At 49.6% G+C, this 20,870-nt stretch overlaps 1 protein-coding gene across 5 annotated transcripts in view; it reads left to right on the top strand.

The window, feature by feature from the left end:
- The first annotated feature begins 4,230 nt into the window (after positions 1–4,230).
- The window catches only part of LOC142294894 (nuclear RNA export factor 1-like), a 111,204-nt gene continuing 94,564 nt past the window's right edge, over positions 4,231–20,870 (top strand). For 3 of the 5 annotated variants that reach the window (XM_075337957.1, XM_075337958.1, XM_075337954.1), the window contains exons 1-3: positions 4,231–4,303; positions 9,221–9,283; positions 13,481–13,542. In XM_075337957.1, the coding sequence (XP_075194072.1) occupies positions 13,517–13,542 (26 nt within the window). In that variant the 5' untranslated portion in view covers positions 4,231–4,303; positions 9,221–9,283; positions 13,481–13,516. The other 2 variants (XM_075337956.1, XM_075337955.1) reach the window with 2 other exon arrangements.

The following is a 20,870-nucleotide window of genomic DNA, read 5'->3' as shown; positions in this document are numbered from 1 at the left end:
AGGTGCAGGGTCGCGGGGCAGCGCAGTGCCAGACGGCACGGTGGTACTTACTCAGCCAGTAACGCACACGAAGTCTCTGGTAAAACAAACGGCTGGATGGACGAGTCCCACAGACGGCTGCAGCGGTCACTCCCGTTAGGTTGGCGGTAACTGTCTCTCCCTGCACCGGTGTTCTGTTCTCGGCCCCAATGGCTTCCCACTGATAGCCAACATACCGCTGGGGAGCGGGCTAAGGGAGCCCTTCCTTTGCCCGCAGGCTCTGGCCCTGGGAGCTCTAGCTCTGGCGGTAGCTTTATCTCCCTCACGGTTTGGACGGTTGCCTTCAGTCGGGTCTTTACTGCTGGGAAACCCCGGAGGTTCCCATCGCTGACGGATTTGACCGGTTTAACGGCGACTTCAAGCCTGGTCGGGGTCCGTAGGCCCTGCCGAATGGTGCTGGCCTCTCTTCGCTCCCCGGTTCGGTACCGGCGGGCCACCGCCGACCCCGGTCCTACGGTTCCGCGTCGATCGGCCTCGCCTGCAGACTGTCACCACCGTCTGCCAACCTTGCTCTCAGGTGCCCGGGCCACGTACCCGGACACGGTCAGTCTGCTCCAGCTCCTCAACTCCTACTCCCCTGACTCTCACTCTCTACACTCCAAACTCAACTGCCTTCCTTTTCCCGCCTCCAGGACTGTGAACTCCTCGGTGGGAGGAGCCAACTGCCTGGCTCTGCCCCACCTGGTGTGGACATCAGCCCCTGGAGGGAGGCAACAAGGATTTGTGTCTGACCTTGATGTTCCTAACCGGGGTGTGGGGTGTGTTGTTGCAGTACTTGTGACGTCCTGGCTTGTCCACGGCGCCACACATCTCCAAAAAGAGTATAGTCCCGAAAATGGTCTGGATTGAAGACTTTTTTTTTTTTTTTTTTACAGAGCGTTATCTAGTCTGCAGTAGCTGATTGCTTAGGTGACCTGGTCTGGATTCTGTATTTTATATAGTCTATCTAATATGGGAGTTTACATATAAGGGATCATGTTTTGGGGTTGTTTTTTTAGGCATTCGGATTTGGGATCAATATTAAAGAGATATTCCCATCTCCAAGATCCTATCTCACTATGTAGTAGGCATAATAATAATAATAATAATAATAATCGCAAATACCTCAAATTAGAAATGTAGTATGGTTCTCCTTATATAGCCATGTCTCTTACCTCATGTGCAGGGCATTGCAGCTTAGGTATCCATGGTTACAACCACGAGCAACTAACTAAGGCCTCGGTTCCACTTGCGTTTTGCACGGACGAGTGCAATCCGATAAAACATCAGATTGTACTCGCACCAGTGTAAAACTATGGGGCAGTGTCCATCTGCGATTGAATTCTCATGCCATATCGGCCTGAGCAATGAATTGCAGCATGCTGTGTTTGGCAGCGAGTCTCAGCTCACACGCACCCATACAGTACAAGTCTATGGGTGCGTGTGAAACATCGCACTGCACTCACATGTCATTCGACCGCAGTGCGAGATAGGGTACTGTTCAACTTGCGATTTTCATGTGCGATCCGCTAAAACATCGCATTGCACTCGCACCAGTGCAAAACTATGGGGCAGCGTCCATCTGCGATTGATTACTCATGCCACAGCTTCACGCGGAATGAATCGCAGCACGCTGCATTTGGCGCCGAGTCTCGGCTCACGCACTCCCATACAAGCCTATGGGAGCATGTGAAACATCGCACTGTGCTCGCATGTAATACGAGTGCAGGGTGATGTACGCAGAGACAGGCAGTAGAAGTGATGTGGAGAAAGTGCTTCCTCCCTCTTATGTGCAGCTGTGATCCGATCGCAAGATCGCATCACAGTTGCATGACCCTCTGCTGACACCCGCAGCAGAGGGTCATTAGCATATTATGGGGTCTAGTTTGGGGTCTCTATCTGCTTAGGTGACAGGTCTGGATTCTGAGTCTCCCTGAAGTATTGTACTCTGTGCACACAATGCAGCCGCAACTTGTATTTGTCATTTTCATTGGAGCCGCGTCCCGCTGGGAAAAAAAAATCATGCAGATTGACGGCAATTTTTCCCTAATGTATGTGGCCGAATATTGACTTCTGGACTTGACCACGCTGGTCAATGGCCCAGCAGAAGCGCTGCATACTTCTTTTAAAGCACAGTCTGATTTTATTTCCCTAACACTTTATTTGAAACGCTAATGAGTGAGGATGTTAAAAGCTGAGGACAAAGCACAAATAAGGTCTTACCAGATATTAAAATAGTGGTGTGTAACAGTATAAATCACCTTACACGGTTGTGAAGGTCACAACCATCAAGAAAGCATAAAAGACAATGGTGGCTGCTGAAGCCCCACGTGGAGTAATCTTCAGTGCTGGAGAGGAGAAGTGGGGGTTAATGCTGCGCTGTCGCCAAGAAGGAGGAAAAAAAAATGTTGATTTGATAAAAAAAAAGTTTTATTCCATAGGTCAACGCGTTTCAGGGCTCAAGTCCCCTTCTTCAGGACCACAAAGGAAGAAAAATCAACAAAGTTGGCACGGTGGCTTAGTGGTTAGCATTGCAGCGCTGGGGTCCTGGGTTCAAGTCTCACTAAGGACACCATCTGCAAGGAGTTTGTATGTTCTCCCTGTGTTTGCGTGGGTTTCCTCTGGGTTCTCCGGTTTCGTCCCACACTCCAAAAACATAACGATAGGCAATTTAGATTGTGAGCCCCAATGGGGACAGTGTTGCCAATGTATGTAAAGCGCTGTTGTGCCGCCCTGTGCCAGCAGCCGGTGCTGCTCGAGTCCGGGCCTTCAGGGGTGGTGGCTCAAGGATCCCCGGACCCGGGGGCTTCGCGGACACGCCGAGTGAAAAGAGGGATGGACGTATATGTACGTTGTAAGTTCGTGACGCCACCCACGGTGTGTGGTGAGGTGGGACACCACCGCTGCTGTTGTGGGGCACTCGGGGGAGCTGTTGTGCAGCAAGTTGTTAACCCCTCCGTGGGCAGGGATGGTGGCCCCCGGGACCTGAGGGTGCCAATGCAGGGGAAAATGACGACCGCAGAGGAGGTTGGTGTACTCACAGTTGGAAGCAAACACACAAGTCTCTGGTAAACCAAGGTGGTGGTGGCCGGCTGTGTTCAGGGTCCCACACCCGGCTGGTGGTCTCTAACCCTTTCCTGCACCGTTTTTGGTAGAAATTACTTCCCAGTGTATAACGTAGGAGTCCGCTCCCGGCTGGATGTGGCCTAAGGAGCCGTGTCCGTAGACGCTGGCCCGTGGGATCTATGGGCCTTGGCGGTGACCGCTTATCCCGAATCGGTGGCCTGTTGTCTTCTATGAGGGACTTTGGGTAGGACAGAACCTCTAGTCCTGGCCTCAATCAGTTAATTAACCAGCTCCAGTTTATTCTGGTTTCTGGCTTCAGGGTCCGAGTACCCACCTTGTGCTACGGTTTCCGGGTCGGTTCCCCGTGTCGGTACCGGCGGGCTACAACCCTGGCCCGGTGCACCTCGGTTCCACCGAGCCGTCTCCTGCTGACGGAGACCACCGTCTGCCTCCTAGCCAGTGGCACCAGGGCCCTGGCACCGTTCAACTTGAATTCTCTCTCCTCCTGCTGGGGCTACACCTAGCCCCAGCTCCTCTCAACTTGAACTTCAACACAGAACTGTCTACTTTCCCGCCCTGGGTGGGTGTGCACCAACCGCCTGGCCACGCCCACTGGTGTGTCTATCTGTCCCTAAGGGGGTGACTAGGGTTTACTGGTTGGCTGAATGTCACCTAATGTGGGAAGGTGTTATGCAGAGGCCTAACTGTGACCACCTGGATTCTCCAGGGCGTCACACTGTGGAATTAATAGCGCTATATAAATGAATATATATATATATATATATACATATACATATATATATGCACACACACATATATATTATACACATATATACATATGTGTATATATATTATACACACATATATATATATATATATACATAAACTGTATATATGCATACATAGATATATACATATATATTTAATTTATAAATATATGCATACATATATGTGTATATATATATATATGTATATATATATATATGTATATATATATGTGTATATATATATATATATGTATATATATATATATATATAACAGCTCATTTTACACTGGTCTGTAGACATAATGTGACTTTCAATAAACTTTATTGACAACTCTGAGAACCACACACCATTCCCTACAGACGCTCCTGCTCAGGGGCGGGGACAGTGACGTCATCGCGAGGCGCCGTTCGCGGCAGCGGTGATGACGTAGGAGGTAATTGGAGAAGCTTCCGTGAGTACGGGGCGGGAGCGCGGCTTCGGCGGGAGCTTAGTGTCCGGCGGGGAAGGTGTAATGTCTGAGAGCAAGGGTAAATCTCCCACCATATTAGTCTGTAGGAGCTGAGTGAAGAGGCCGCGGTGCAGTCACTTTTTCTGTGGGCCAGATAAGTCGCGTGCAGTCTAATGCCCTCTGGCAATGGCCTGCAGAGTAATCTCCAGGCTCCTGTGTATCTATCACACCTGTGTATGGATTACTCGTCGCCTGCAGGGTCCTGTTCTGCAGCACATTGCGCCCCCATGCATTGCACAGGGTGATCTCTGCAGCATAAAAGGACATAATGCAAGTTTGGAATCTGCAGGGCAATGTTTACACTGTGCATTTTACCTGCGCCTTTCACTGCTGCAATGCACAATTGATATTCCACCCAGATGGCTAAGTTGCAAATAAGCCCCGTGTGTACGCGCATATATAAAACCCACAGGAAAGCAATGAGCGTGCTGCCTAAAGGGCGGGCCAGTGCCTACAGGTGCTGTACACATTATGGCATATTCACACATGAGAAACGCACACGACTGGAGGGCGACTTTGTCCGGAAGCACTTGTCCAATTCATTCAAGTGAGGATTGCAGAAATTCATCAATGATCCCCGTTCATCAATGATCCCCATTCAGATGAATAATTTGATTTTCATCAGCTGAACTGATTGCAGTAAATCTGCTGCATGTGAATATTCCTGTACAGCCCTGTAGGTACTCTGTGAGAGGCATAAGTAATTCTGAGTTCACATGTCCAGTAATCATCCGTTACAATGGATCCAGCTGCAAACAATCCATCTGTAAACATAACTTTTGTTTTGAAAAAATAGATTTTTCCAGATACTTTTTTTTTTTTTTTTTTTTAACATGGGACTGTATGGAAAACGGATCCGTGAATTGCTATTTAGTCAGATTTTCTTTCCATTTTATTTCTTGGATCTGTTTCAAATGGTAGATAAATGGTAATGTGATAAGTAATCTGTCTTCTGTAGAATCTCATGTAAAAAAAAAAAAAAAAAAAAAGCGGATCCTGCAAAAATATTTTTTTCCCCCCAAAACGGACAGTTGTGTTTGCACCAAGATTTGCAGCTGGATCTGTTCTAACGGACGATTACTGGACATGTGGACATAGTCTTATACTTGTAAGATATCATTTATCTTGGAGCATACAAATGTTGGCAACAAGGCTCATGGTAGATGCTAGAGAGTACGGGCTCCTGCCCGGTATGATGAAATTTGCCTTATGATGGGGTGTGTTCAAAATGCAGTTCGACGTTTCTAGAGGGAATAAACATTCTTTCTCTAAGGCTGCTTTCATACATCAGTTTTTTGCCATAAGGCATGAGCCAACGAAAAAACTGATGCGACGGATCCGGCAAAAAAACGGATCAGTTGCATCAGTTTTTTCCATCAGTTCCTTCAGTTTTTTGACAGATCCGGTGTGATACTGAGCATGCTCAGTTAAAAAAAAAACGGATCCGGCGGCCGGATCCGTTTTTTGTCACATTACGCCAGATCCGGCTTTCATAGGCTTCCATTATAAAACACGCCGTACGGCGCGATTCGTTTTTTTTGCCGGACACAAAAACGTTCACTTCAACGTTTCATCCGGCCGCCGGACAAGTAAATTTTGCTGGATTCAGCAAAAAACGGATGAAACGCAAGGCCATCCAGCGCTAATGAAAGTCTATGGGGGGGAAAAACGGATCCGGCGGCAACAGATTGAGGGTATCCCCCTTGCATGATTATAGTGGACAGGAAGAAACATCGCCACGCCCACCAGCCAAGCCGGTCACACCCACTAACGTGGCAGGAGCACGTATATTCTAGGCTCAACCCAAGGCTCATAGTTGTCTATAGGTGGGATGAACAGCATGGCCTGTGCTAGGCTGGGACTACATGGTGAATACAAGTGAATGGAGTACAGCGTCTACTACAAGCAAGTCACCAAAATATTTTGGCGCATTTGGACTTCTTGCGACTTGTTGCAGTCGCAGTAGCCTCGGGATTGCAGTGTGACCCTATTTCCTTGTATCGCACTGCCATATAACGGTGACACCTAGTGCACTTTGGTCGCATGGTAGGTGGCGCAGCTAAAGTCGCCATGTAGCCACAGCTGTGTGCATATATACTTCTAAGAGCTCATTCCCTCGCCGGCGTCGCCGCTCCCTTTTTTATTTTTTTTTAACAGATTGCACTTATACCTTTTGACACTCTGTGGCCTGGCACGTGTCAGATTTTTCCTTGGACAGTTTTTCTCTTACGTAAAAAAACAAAACTGAGGCCTAAGGGCTTCTATAAACATATAGGTCTTGATAAATCATTTTTTTTTTCTCTTTAAAGGGAGCCTGTCACCAGATTTGGTGACTATAAGCTGCGGCTACCACCGGGCTCTTATATAGAACATTCTAACATACTGTATGTAAGAGCCCAGGCCGCTGTGTAGAACGTAAAAATCACTTTATAATACTCCCTTAAGGGGTGGTGCGGTTCAGACTGGTCGGATGGGTGTCTCCGTTCTCCAGTACCGGTGCCGCCTCTTTCGGCCATCTTTGTCCACCCTCTGAAGCTGGGGTGCATGACGCGTCCTACGTTATGCACACGCGCCAGCATTGCGGTCCTGCGCAGGCGCACTACAATACTTTGATCTGCCCTGCTCAGGGCAGATCAAAGTGCGCATGCGTAGGACCTCAATGTCGGCGCGTGTGCATAACGTAGGACACGTCATGCAGATGCGGTGCTCGTATTTCTATAAGGCTATGTTCACATAAGGCATTTTTGCTGCAGTAAAAATGTAGCAAAACCTCATCTATTGTCAGGAAATAACCTGCGTTTTTTCTGGCTTTTTTTTTTACTACGTTTTTACAGCGTTTTTGCACTTTCTCATTGCTTTCTATGGGTGGAAAAAAAATGTGGCAAAAACGCTGAAAGAATTGACATGCTGCTTCTTTCAAAAATGCAGCAAAAACCAAGAAGGCCGACATTTCAGTCAGGAAATAAAGCAAGTGTTTGTGTGCGCATGAGATTTCTGGAATCTCATAGGTTTTGCTGGTACTGTAAAAACACATGCAAAAAAATAAAACTGTGCAAAAACACACTGTGAAAACACAGTCTTAAGGCCGCTTTACACGCTGCGATCTCGCTAGCGAGCGTACCCGCCCCTGTCGGTTGTGCGTCACGGACAAATTGCTGCCCGTGACGCACAACATCGCTAACACCCGTCACACTTCTTACCTGCCTAGCAACGTCGCTATGACCGACGAACCGCCTCCTTTCTAAGGGGGCGGTTCGTTTGGCGTCATAGCGACGTCACTAAGCGGCCGCCCAATAGAAGCGGAGGGGCGGAGATGAGCGGGACGAACATCCCGCCCACCTCCTTCCTTCCTCATTGTGGGCGGCCGCAGGTAAGGTGAGGTTCCTTGTTCCTGCGGTGTCATACATAGCAATGTGTGCTGCCGCAGGAACGACGAACAGCCTGCGACCTGCAACAGCAACGATATTTGGGAATGGAGGACCGTGTCAACGAGCATCGATAAGGTGAGTATTTTTGCTCGTTAGCGGTCGCTCGTTGGTTTCACACGCAACGACGTCGCTAACGAGGCCGGATGTGCGTCACAAACTCCGTGACCCCAACGACATCGCGTTAGCGATGTCACTGCGTGTAAAGCGGCCCTTAGGCTGGAGTCACACTTGTGTATGTCTCGCACGTGTGCAATGTGAGAAATTCTCGCATTGGCCTCGAACCAATGTTAATGCGGCAGCTCCGATCTTTCCCCGTCTGTCTGTCTCGTTCCCCGTCTGTCTGTCTCGTTCCCCGTCTGTCTGTCTCGTTCCCCGTCTGTCTGTCTCGTTCCCCGTCTGTCTGTCTCGTTCCCCGTCTGTCTGTCTCGTTCCCCGTCTGTCTGTCTCGTTCCCCGTCTGTCTGTCTCGTTCCCCGTCTGTCTGTCTCGTTCCCCGTCTGTCTGTCTCGTTCCCCGTCTGTCTGTCTCGTTCCCCGTCTGTCTGTCTCGTTCCCCGTCTGTCTGTCTCGTTCCCCGTCTGTCTGTCTCTCTTTCCCTGTTTGCCTCTTAGGGTATGTGCGCACGTTGCTTTTTACCTGCTTTTTACCTGCTTTTTTGCTGCTTGTTCTTCTGCGCTGTTTAATGCCAAAATGGATGTGTTCTTCTATTCAAGCAAAGTCTATGGGAATTTGGGTTTCTTGTTCACACTATGTTGTTCAAAATGCTGCCTTTTTGGGGCAGAACTTTGGTCAAAAACTCAGCTTTGCAGTGCAAAACCCAAATGGCAAAAACAATTGACATGTTGCTTCTTTGAAAAGCTGAGTTTTTGACCAAAGTTCTGCCTCAAAAAGGCAGCATTTTGAACAACATAGTGTGAACAAGAAACCCAAATTCCCATAGACTTTGCTTGAATAGAAGAACACATCCATTTTGGCATTAAACAGCGCAGAAGAAAAAGCAGCAAAAAAGCAGGTAAAAAGCAGGTAAAAAGCAACGTGCGCACATACCCTTACTCTCTGGCTCTCCGTCTCCCCACAGACATCTTATTAGCTCACACATAAGCTTCTTATACTAACAGTTTATTTTGTTCCTATAGCAACCAATCACAGCTGCTATTAATAACCTAATAGCTCGCAGCTCCATTGACTTTAATGGAGGCAGGTTTTTTTTGGAGAGTAACTGTAAAGCGCGGAGTTAAATTTTCTTGTCAAAACATAGTCTATGACGTTCCCTGGGTCACATGGGGTGTCTGCAATATGTTGTGATTGTAAATGGTGCGGATTCCTTTAGCGGACTTACATATACATGCATACATACACTGAGCTTTATATATTAGATATCCCTCCATTATAAATTCATAAACTGACTTTGTTTTGCATTTCTTTTTACCACAGTTTTTAAGATCTCTGCTTGCTGTATGGAAATATTCCTGTAGATCTGAGGCCACGTTGATGTAGGTAGGTATTCGTCATTGTTGTAGGGGAGCATCGCTCTATTACACGGCGTCCTGGGGAACATAACAAAATATTTTATATGGAGTCTGAAAAGACAAACTAGATATGACATTGTGCATTGGTGCGGCACAGCCCCGTAGACTTCATCAGGACACGAGACCAGCGTTGCTACAGCTGCAGAACTACAACTCCCGACATGCCATGACCGCCTGCAATGCTGGGAGTAGTGGTTTCACCATAGCTGCAGTGCTACATCTGTTGTATGTGAACACCTACATACACACAAGCCTGCAACCGGGAGCGGGCCCTGCAGGACTATATCCAACCACACGGTCTATCCTGCCACCTGTCCTGATGGGCTAGTGGTTTCTTGTTTTGTCCTAGCTGTGAGGTGTCTCTAATGCTATCTACTGGTAAAGATGCCACCATGCCAGTCTGCTTTGGCTGGGGCAAGCCTTTGTCCTCGTGGGCGAAGGAACGCGCGGCTATATCTGCAGGAGAGAATGGAGCAGCGGCGGAGGTGACCTGTGACATCACCTATTGTGAACAGTGGATCCTGTGTTATCTACTGTATATAGAGGAGTTATCAGTCATTGTACAGCAGGAGGAGGTGAGCTGTGATATCTTCTATTGTGAACAGTGGATTCTGTGTTATCTACAGTATATAGAGGAGTTATCAGTAATTGTCCTGAAGGAGGAGGTGAGCTGTGACATCACCTATTTTGAATGGTGGATCCTATGATATCTACTATATATAGAGGTGTTATCAGTCATTGTACAGGAGGGGGGGTGAGCTGTGATATCTTCTATTGTAAACAGTGGATCCTATGTTATCTACAGTACGTAAAAGTTATCAGTATTTGTCCTGAAGGAGGAGGTGAGCTGTGACATCACCTATAGTCAGTGGTGGATCCTGTGTTACGTACTTTATGTAGAGGTGTTATCAGTCATTGTACAGGAGAAGGTGACCTGTGATATCACCTATTGTGAATGGTGGATCCTGTATTATCTACAGTATATAGAGGTGTTATCTGTCATTGTACAGGAGGTGTAGGTGAGCTGTGACATCACCTATTGTGAATGGTGCATTCTGTGTTATCTACTGTATATAGAGGTGTTATTCGTCATTGTACAGGAGAGGAGGAGGTGAGCTGTGACATCACCTATTGTGAATGGTGGATCCTGTGTTATCTACTGTATATAGAGGTGTTATTCGTCATTGTACAGGAGGGGAGGAGGTGAGCTGTGACATCACCTATTGTGAATGGTGGATCCTGTGTTAGCTGTATTTAGAGTTATCAGTCATTGTAATCCTGTCTCTTCTGATAAGGAAACTGCTGTAAAGTACAGAAAGTATAAAATAACCCCAGTGACCACTATGAAAATTGCAAAATGACAATTTTGTTTAATACAGATAATATATTAAAAATACGTGAAGCACAAAAACCTGATTTAAAGAAGGAGTCATCATTGTCAGACGATCGTTTCCCTTCAAAGGGAACCTGTAATGTATATTTCTTACTCCAAAGGTGTATAAAGGCGCCTCAGTGCTGAGTAATCACTCGCCTTACTTGTAGGAATCTATTTTGCTATTTTAGGGAAATCCGTCCTTACAATAGTGTGTGACTGAGTCTCGTGCAGTGGAGTTGGACATTGCTCCTCTCCTGCCCTCCCTGTCCCCGAACGTCTCCAGTCTATCACTGACCGTCACTCCTGCGCCTCGCCCCCGCTCCTGTCATCTCCTTAGGGGGCGGCACATGTGCAGATCAATACTTTGGTTTTCTCAATATCACCAGGATCTTAATTGCGCTTGCGCAACTTCTCAGGCAGGGGAGGCAGGCGGCGCACTGGAGACAGGCAGGGAAGGCAGGCGGCGGGCGGGAGACAGGCAGGGGAGGCAGGCGGCGGCCGGGCGACAGGGGAGGCAGGCGGCGGACTGGAGACAGGCAGGCGGCAGCCGGGCGACAGGCAGGGAAGGCAGGCGGCGGCCAGGTGACAGGCAGGGGAGGCAGGCGGCGTACGGGAGACAGGCAGGGAAGGCAGGTGACAGGCAGGGAAGGCAGGCGGCGGCCGGGAGACAGGCAGGGAAGGCAGGCGGCGTCCGGGAGACAGGCAGGGAAGGCAGGCGGCGGCCAGGTAACAGGGAAGGCAGGCGCCGGCCCTAAGGCAGGCAGGTGGCGGCCAGGCGACAGGCAGGTGGCAGCTGAGCGACAGGCAGGGGAGGCAATCGGCGTCCAGGAGACAGGCAGGGAAGGCAGGCGGCGTACGGGAGACAGGCAAGGAAGGCAGGCGGCGGCCAGGTGACAGGCAGGGAAGGCAGGCGCCGGCTGTAAGGCAGGCAGGGAAGGCAGGCACCGGCCGTAAGGCAGGGAAGGCAGGTGGTGGCCAGGCGACAGGCAGGGAAGGCAGGCGGCGGCCGGGAGACAGGCAGGGGAGGCAGGCGGCGGACAGGCAGGGAAGGCAGGCGGCGGCCGGGAGACAGGCAGGGGAGGCAGGCGGCGGACAGGCAGGGAAGGCCGGCGGTAGCCAGGCAACATGCAGGAAAGGTAGGCAGCGGCAGGCAGGGAAGGCAGGCAGCGTGCAGGAGACAGGGGAATTGCAAGGGCAGAGCTTGCCCACTGAACCCGCAACTAACATTTTAAACTATGGATTCCTACAAGCAACATAAGAATTTAACCTCTTCACGACACATGACGTACTGGGTACGTCATGGACTGTGTCAGGTTAATGCCTGCCTGCTGCTGCTGGCAGTGATCGCTGCACATGTCAGCTGATTTGAACAGTTGACATGTGCGACTATCAGGCACGAGTGGATTCGTTACCCACGCGTGCCTGTTAACCCCTTGCAGTGTGCTGTGAAAATGTCACAGCGCAATGTAACAGTGCGCTGCGGTAAGCATTCACTTACCCAGCCCCATCGTGATGTGATCACGTGGATCTGATGGTTACCATGGTTGCACAGGGTCATGTGATTACTGCTGCAGCTATCATGAGTCAATTCCTCTTACGCCCGGCAGACTGCCATGTGTAATAGGAGAGCCCCTTTTCTCCAGATCTCTGCTGTGTAGCTGAGATCTGGAGAAATGAATGAGCGATCAGGTTGCTGATCGTTCTAGTCCCCCAGGGAGACTAGTAAAATAAAAAAAAAGTTTTAAAGAATTAAAAAAAAAAGTGAAAAACCTTAAAGTTCTAATTACACCCATTCCCCCATTGAAAATGAAAGGGTTAAATAATAAAAAATATACACATATTTGGTGTTGCTGCGTTCAGAATCGCCCGATCTATCAAAATATAAAATTTAATTAAACCGATCAATAAACGGCGTAGCGGCAAAAACATTCCAGATGCCAAAATTATGTTATTTGGTCGCTGCGAATTTTGCGCAAAAATCGTACCGTTAAAAACGTCAGTTCAAGACGCAAAAAAATAAGTCATCACTGAGCCATAGATCCCGAAAAATGAGAACGTTACGGGTCACGGAAAATGGCTCAAAAAGTGCGCCATTTTTATGGACAAGCTTCTGAATTTTTGTTAACCCCTTAGATAAAAGTAAACCTATACATGTTTGGTGTCTACGAACTCGCACCGACCTGAGGCATCACACTCACACATCAGTTTTACGATATATTGAACACGGTGAATAAAATATCCCAAAAACAATATTTTTCCAATTTTCTTGGCACTTGGAATTTTTTTCCCGTTTTCCAGTACACTATATGGTAAAACTTAAAAATAAAATAAAAATAAGCCCTCATATGGCAAGATTAACAGAAAAATAAAAAAGTTACGGCTCTTGGAAGAGAAGGAGCGACCCCCCCCCCCCCCCGGAAAATCGCCCGGGGGTGAAGGCGTTAATCAGCATTAAAGCAACTTTACATACATGCCATTAGTTTGGGGTATACAATCCCAATGGCAGGTTCCCTTTAAGAGGTGATCTGAGGGCGCAGTTCCCAAAAGTGGACACTTTCCAGGGGCGGCGCTGTGTGTTTCCGGGCTCGGTACACTGTTTACATCTGTCTGCAGCTGGACCGGCTGCCATCTGATTGCTGGGGGGAAAATTTGGCGACCAGACAGCTCCTTTAATTTGTAGCTGGTTTCCACTCACTACTACAAGGCATTGTTCACATTGTATATTTATACTTTGCTTAGAGGCCTAACTTATTAATTTAATGTATCTTTTCTTTTTTTTTGCATCTTTAGGAGAACTTTTTTACTACAAAAGCCTAAGCGGTGACCATGCAAGAAAACTGCAACCAGCTGCGGTAAGGCCCTGTGACCTGAGACTGCGAGATACTTTTTAGGTGGCCATCATTTACGTTTGGTCAACCAATTAAACATTTTCTTTAATCCTGGTGAACCGTTTTAACTATTTCCGTTGCCCCATCGACTATAAACATCCAGCTGCTCCGCGTTCTGCTCTGCAGTGGTGTTTTAGGGTAAGTTCACACAGTGCGTTTTTCGCGGCGTTTTTGCGCACTTTTCGGGTGCGTTTTTGCCCAGAAAACTGCATGACTTCGCTTCCCCAGCAAAGTCTGAGTTTTCATTTTTGCTGTCTGCACACAGCATTTTTTTTTCAGCTGCGTTTTTGTGGTGACCACAAAAACGCAGCATGTCAATTATTCCCGCGTTTTTCACCGCGTTTCTCATCCATTGAGTGCAATGGGATGTTGAAAGACGCAATGAGAAACGCAAATTGTTATTATAGCTGCGTTTTGGTGCGTTTTGTTGCATTTCTAAGACCAAAAACGCAGCTATAAACGCAGGAGGTGGGTAGTAAAGTGACATGTGCAGGAAGAGGATTCCTTCTGTCAGTAAATACAGAAGTGTGAATCCTCCCGGTACCATCAACGCTGCTTCCACCTCCAGTCCTGTGCATGTATGCGGACGTACGGCGCCATGTCTGGGCGGGAGGTGGAGGCAGCTGCGAAAACAAAAGTGAACAGTAGAAAAAAAAAATGTCATACTCACCTGTCTGCAGGGTCCCGGTGCCATGCCCGCTCCCATCTCCTCCCGGTACCCGCCGCTCCGGGTGTGTGCAGTCTCCCCGGGTACGTGTGTTGGATGCAGGACCTGGCGATTGATCACCTGATTTAGTCACCTGACGCGTCATCTGATCGTAAGTCTCAGGGTGTCGCCGGCGCCCGGCCGGTTTAACCTGTCAGCGGATGCCGTCAGGAGACTTCATCCCTGATTACCGGCAGCTCCTGCAGCGATCGGACGGGATCAGACTCCACTCCAGGAGCTGCCGGTAATCAGCACATAAGTGAGTTGTTGTTTTTTTTGTTTTTTTTTTTGCACTGATGCATCATCTGATTGTATAAACGGCTTTTATACAATCAGCTGATGTGTGATGTGATCTTGATCACATCCTTGAACCTGACACATCATCTGATCACTTTGCCTTCCAGCAAACCGATCATATGATATTGGATCCGGATTGGACGGCGCGGGACCCTTGACCCAGGATTACTGCGGAGGGGGGCTCTTTATTTCAATAAAGATGGAGTCACTAATTGTGTTGTGTTTTATTTCTAATAAAAATATTTTTCTGTGTGTTGTGGTTTTATCTTTACTAGAAATTCATGGTGGCCATTCCTAATATTAGCGTGAAATTCATGGTGGCCATTCCTAATATTAGCGTGACACCATGAATTTCGGGCTTAGGGCCAGCTGATAATATACTGCTAGCCCTAACCCCATTATTACCCAGCGAGCCACCGTCACCAGGGCAGCTGGAAGAGTTGGATACAGCGCCAGAAGGTGGCGCTTCTATGAAAGCGCCCTTTTCTGGGGAGGCTGCGGACTGCAATTCTCAGCGGGGGTGCCCAGAAAGCATGGGCACCCTGCACTGCGGATTCCAATCCCCAGCTGCCTAGTTGTACCTGGCTGGACACAAAAATTAGGCGAAGCTCACGTCATTTTTTTTTTTTAATTATTTCATGAAATTCATGAAATAAAAAAAAAAGGGCTTCCCTATATTTTTGGTTCCCAGCCGGGTACAAATAGGCAGCTGGGGGTTGGGGGCAGCCCGTAGCTGCCTGCTGTACCTGGCTAGTATACAAAAATATGGCGAAGCTCATGTCATTTTTTTTGTTTGGGAGGGGGGCAAAGAAATCCTGCATACAGTCCTGGAAGGAGGATGCTGAGCCTTGTAGTTCTGCAGCTGCTGTCTGCTCTCCTGCATCCACTAGTGGATGGAGTATGCTGAGCCTTGTAGGTCTGCTCCCCCTGACTCTCCCTCCAGCATACAGTCCTGGATGGAGAATGCTGAGCCTTGTAGTTCTGCACCTGTCTGCTACTCCTCAATACACTAGTGGTTTTCAACAATCTTTAATGGCAATGTTCACTGATAAAAAAACGCAGTGAGAAAAAACGCAGCCAAAAAACGCGGTAAAAACGCATGCGTTTTTTCATGCGTTTTTTCAAGACGCTGCGTTTCTAGGCGTTTTTAGCGCTAAAAAACGCACAAAAATGCAGCGTCAAAAAAACGCAGTGTGTGAACCTATCCTTACAACGTTTGTGGGAGTGGTGAGCCGTCTGTCAGACACAGCCAGACTCCCCATAGTGAAGGCAAATACGATTTATTACTGGGTCTAGGGTTGGGAGTAGGGATGAGCGGATCCGGACTGTAAAAGTCCGGATCCGCGCGGTTTCAAAGATGCCCGGGTGCCGGACCCGGATCCAGGATTCCGGGTGCACAATCCGGATCCGACACTGGGGAAAATGTTTGAAAAATAAAGAAAAACACTTACCGAGACTCTGTGTCATAGCGGCACACTGCTTCCGGGTCGCGCATTCACTTCCTGTACTGTGTATCGCATACACACAGCTTTCCGTGTTATCCCCGCCCACCGGCCGTGCTCTCGTCTGTGATTGGTTGCAGGCAGACGTGCCCCCCAGCCTGTGACAGTATCTGCTGTGCAGTCATCGCGGCTGAGTCATTGTCTGCACTCACAGCCCGCGGTCATGCTCTATGGCCGCTGGATATGTTATGTAGCAGAGGTGAAGCGGCGTGGGACCTCGTGGATTACGCCGGACCTGCAGGGTGTTGGGGGTTAATAAAGAAGTGAAGGAGGACGCATGTTTTGTACTTTTATTCCAAATAAAATATTTTTCTCTGTGTCTAAGTTTATTTACTTTAATTTACAGGATTGTGATGCAGGTATCTGATAGACGCCTGTGCCATCACAAACCTAGGGCTTAGTAGCAGCTGTGCGCTGCTATTAACCCCTTAAAGGGAACCTGTCATGAGAAATGTCCCCTAAAACCTCACAGATTCCCCCTCTGCAGCTCCTGGGCTGCATTCTATAAAGGTCCCTGTTATGATTGTGGCCACTTTCTGACCTAAAAAAAGTGTTTATAAAGTTGTACCTTTTTTGCTTCTGATTCTGTAAATCCGTCACGGGGGCGGGCTGCCTGATGGCCGTTAGTCTGCCCCCTGGTCCGGTATGCCGCCCCCATCGCTGATTAGAATACTTCTGGACGCCGCCCCCTGCTCCATCCATCGCCGCGCATGCCCAGTGCCCATCTCTCGGGGATGAGCACTGTGCCTAGCGTCACCGCTGGTGACGTGCACGCAGGGTTAAGATTATGGGCGGTGCTGTGATGTTTATTCCTAAGCAACCGCCCATAATCGCGGGGCCGCGCTTTCCCCCTCGGCCTGCTTCGTTCTGCGCAAGCGCGCTGCTGCAGACCCCCACGTCACCTCCTTCCCATCTTGCCCCGATGGCAAGGAGGTGACGTGGGGGTCTGCAGCAGCACGCTTGACCCTGCGTGCACGTCACCAGCGGTGACGCTAGGCACAGTGCTCATCCCCGAGAGATGGGCACTGGGCATGCGCGGCGATGGATGGAGCAGGGGGCGACGTCCAGCATTATTGTAATCAGCGATGGGGGCGGCATACAGGACCAGGGGGCAGACTAACGGCCATCAGGCAGCCCGCCCCCGTGACGGATTTACAGAATCAGAAGCAAAAAAGGTACAACTTTATAAACACTTTTTTTAGGTCAGAAAGTGGCCACAATCATAACAGGGACCTTTATAGAATGCAGCCCAGGAGCTGCAGAGGGGGAATCTGTGAGGTTTTAGGGGACATTTCTCATGACAGGTTCCCTTTAATACTCCGAGTGGCACCGCTCCAGGCCATCGGAAAGAGGCGGTAAAGTAGATTTTTAAAAAAGTGTTTAAATTAAGTTTCTTCGGCGCTCCATTGGGAGACCCAGACGATTGGGTGTATAGCTACTGCCTCCGGAGGCCACACAAAGCATCACACTAAAAAGTGTAAGGCCCCTCCCCTTCTGGCTATACACCCCCAGTGGGATCACTGGCTCACCAGTTTTCTGCTTTGTGCGAAGGAGGTCAGACATCCACGCATAGCTCCACTGTTTAGTCAGCAGTAGCTGCTGACTATATCGGATGGAAGAAAAGAGGGCCCATATAGGGCCCCCAGCATGCTCCCTTCTCACCCCGCTTGTGGTTTGTAAGGTTGAGGTACCTATTGCTGGTACGGAGGCTGGAGCCCACATGCTGTTTTCCTTCCACATCCCCCTGAGGGGCTCTGAGGAAGTGGGATCTTACCGGCCCCAAAGCCCTGAGGCCGGGCTCCATCCACAGACCCATTGAACCTGCTGGATACGGAGCTGGGTACCGTTCAGGGACATGGCCCTGCACCATTCAGGTACTCTGTGTCCCCGTACACACAGGCACAGCACACTCCAGACTTGCTGGGTGTGCTAGTGCGCCGGGGACAGTAAAGGGTTACAGTCACTGCAGCCTAGCTGAGTGACTTTATGTATTGGGAATACCGCGCCGGACGCTCCGGGAGCGGCGGCGCGGCTGGGACTTGTAGTGCGCCGGGGACTTAGCGCCGACCGCGCTTTTACGGCGGTGGCGCTTATAAATCCAGTCCCCGGCTTTTGCGGCCTAGCTCCGCTTCGTTCCCGCCCCCACCCTGTCAATCAGGGTAGGGGAGAGACGCTGTACAATCAGCAGCGCCGAGGGCTGGAGCCTTATTTACATGCTCCAGCCCTCTCACTGGACACTGTGGGACGCTGGTTTCCCGCTCTGACTTGGGGCACGCCCACGGCCCGCCCCTACTCACACGAGCTGGAGAAGGACGCCGGCAGCCATTACTGCAGTCAGAGCTGAGAGAACGGACTCTGGGCAACCAGGCACAGGACTAGGGCGACCACACACCCGCTTATAGGCGGGCGGTAAGCGGCACCTGAAGTGCTGACACTAAATACCGCATTTGTCCTTTGTATTTTATGCTTACACTGCATAGGTCGCTATTTTTGGCTATATGCCCTCTTAGATGGCGACACATCAGCAGCAGGAAAGCAGGGGTGCTAAGGCACAGGCTTTCTATGCTGCTTGTATTGCACGTACTGAAGTGTTCATGTGTATTATGCTTGTATGCTATACACTCCACTGTACGGTCGCTAGTCTTGGCTATATTCCCCATAGAATGGCTAGACTACAGCAGCAGAAAAGCAAGGGTGCTGAGGCACAGGTTTTTTTCTATGCTGCTTGTACTGCAGGTGTTGCAGTGTTCATTTGTACTTATGCTTGTATGCTATACATTGCACTGTATGGTCGCTATTCTGGGCGATATTCCCCTAGATGGCTAGTCTACAGCAGCAGAAAAGCAGGGGTGCCAAGGCACAGGCTTTCTATGCTGCTTGTATTACATGTGCTGCAGTGTTCATTTGTACTTTATGCTTGTATGCTATACATTGCACTGTACGGTCGCCATTCTTGGCTCTATACTCCTAGATGGCTAGTCGGCAGCAACATATAAGCAACACAGGCTTTCGTTGCTGTTTCTACTGCAGATACTGTTCCACGGCACTGAACCCCATTGTGTGCAATGCTCCCCTGTAGCACTTGGTCAGCCGGGGTCTCTACTTGACGTGGCCAAAGGAACCACCTCTCAACCCTGTCCAAGGACAGGGACGGAGTTGCATTGGGATAGAGACTTGCAGTCCGGACAGGCCATGGGCAATCTGGATCATTGCTCCCTGGCCACCCTCATCTGGAATAAAATCGGTGCTCCGGGGGGGTCCCAGGGAGACTCTCTGTATGATGAGGCAGACGTAGCTCATCAGGACTTTGATCCTGACACCGCTCTCAATCCGGATACACCGGATGGTGACGCCATAAGGGATGATCCTATAGCGTCCATCAATGGAATGTTGGATCTTTCTCCCTCAGCTCAAACAGCAGGAGAAGTCCCATTTCAGTAGCTCAAACGTATATTGAGTATTGTTCTGGCCACGCTGACTTCAGAGAAGCAGTCCAGGAACACCACGCTTCCCAGAAAAGCGTTTTCTCCAAACGTATTAATGATACACGTTATCCCTTCCCCCCTGACGTGGTAAAGCGCTGGACCCAGGGTCCAAAGGTGGATTCTCCAATCTCCAGGCTTGCAGCTAGAGCCATAGTTGCAGTGGAGATGGGACTTCACTTCAAGATGCCATTGACAGACAGAGGGACTCTGGTTGAAATCTGTCTATGAGGCTATCGGCGGGTCGGTTGCTCCGGCATTCACAGCCGTATGGGCACCCTAAGCTTTTCAGCTGTTCTTGCGCAGCTGGTCTTGAGCACATGTACTTCTGTGCCGCAGGGGCGTCCGTAACCTCGCAATGTCTGCATTGCGACTTACCCTATTAATGCTGTCCTGGAAGGACAGTCGAGGTTTCGGTCCTTCCCAGGCTCGGGCAGGTCCCAATTGTCCTCGTCCAAAAGGGCTGAAAAGCCTCAGAGGGGCTCAGCTTCCGGCCGGGCTCAATCACGCCCAAGGAAGGCAGCCGGAGGAACCGCTACCAAGGCGGTCTCCTCATGACTCTCAGCTCTCTCATCTCTCCGCATCCGCGGTTGATGGCAGACTCGCTCGCCTTTGGCGACATTTAGCTGCCACAGGTCCCAGACCGGTGGGTGAGGGACAGTGTGCCCACGTGCACAGGACAGAGTTCTGTTCTCGTCCTCCGACTCGATTCTTCAGAACGTCCCCACCTCCCCACCGAGCCGATGCTCTTCTGCAGGCAGAAGGAGTGGTAATCCCTGTTCCTCTTCAGGAACAAGACACGGTTTTCCTCCAATCTGGTTGTGGTGCCAAAAAAGGATGGCTCTTTCCGTTCCGTTCTGGACCTAAAACTGCTCAACAAGCACGTGGAGGCCAGGCGGTTCCGGATGATACCCTCCGCTCCGTCATTGCCTCAATGTCTCAAGGAAATTTCCTAGCATCAATAGACATCAAAGATGCTTATCTCCACGTGCCGATTGCTACAGAGCACCAATGTTTCGTCTACGTTTCGTGATAGGAGACGACCATCTTCAGTTCGTAGCTCTGCCATTTGGTCTGGCGACAGCCCCACGGGTGTTCACCAAGATCATGGCGGCAGTGGTAGCAGTCTTGCGCTCACAGGGACACTCTGTGATCCCTTACTTGGACGATCTACTTGTCAAGGCACCCTCTCAAGAGGCATGCCAACTCAGACTGAATGTTGCGCTGGAGACTCTCCAGACGTTCGGGTGGATCATCAACTTCTCAAAGTCAAACCTGTCACGACCCAATCACTAACGTATCTTG

Source organism: Anomaloglossus baeobatrachus, chromosome 3 (genome assembly GCF_048569485.1).
Source record: "Anomaloglossus baeobatrachus isolate aAnoBae1 chromosome 3, aAnoBae1.hap1, whole genome shotgun sequence".
Taxonomy (NCBI): Eukaryota; Metazoa; Chordata; class Amphibia; order Anura; family Aromobatidae; genus Anomaloglossus; species Anomaloglossus baeobatrachus.
The sequence above is the reverse complement of the archived record's forward strand: the minus strand, read 5'-3'. Positions and strand labels throughout refer to the sequence as shown.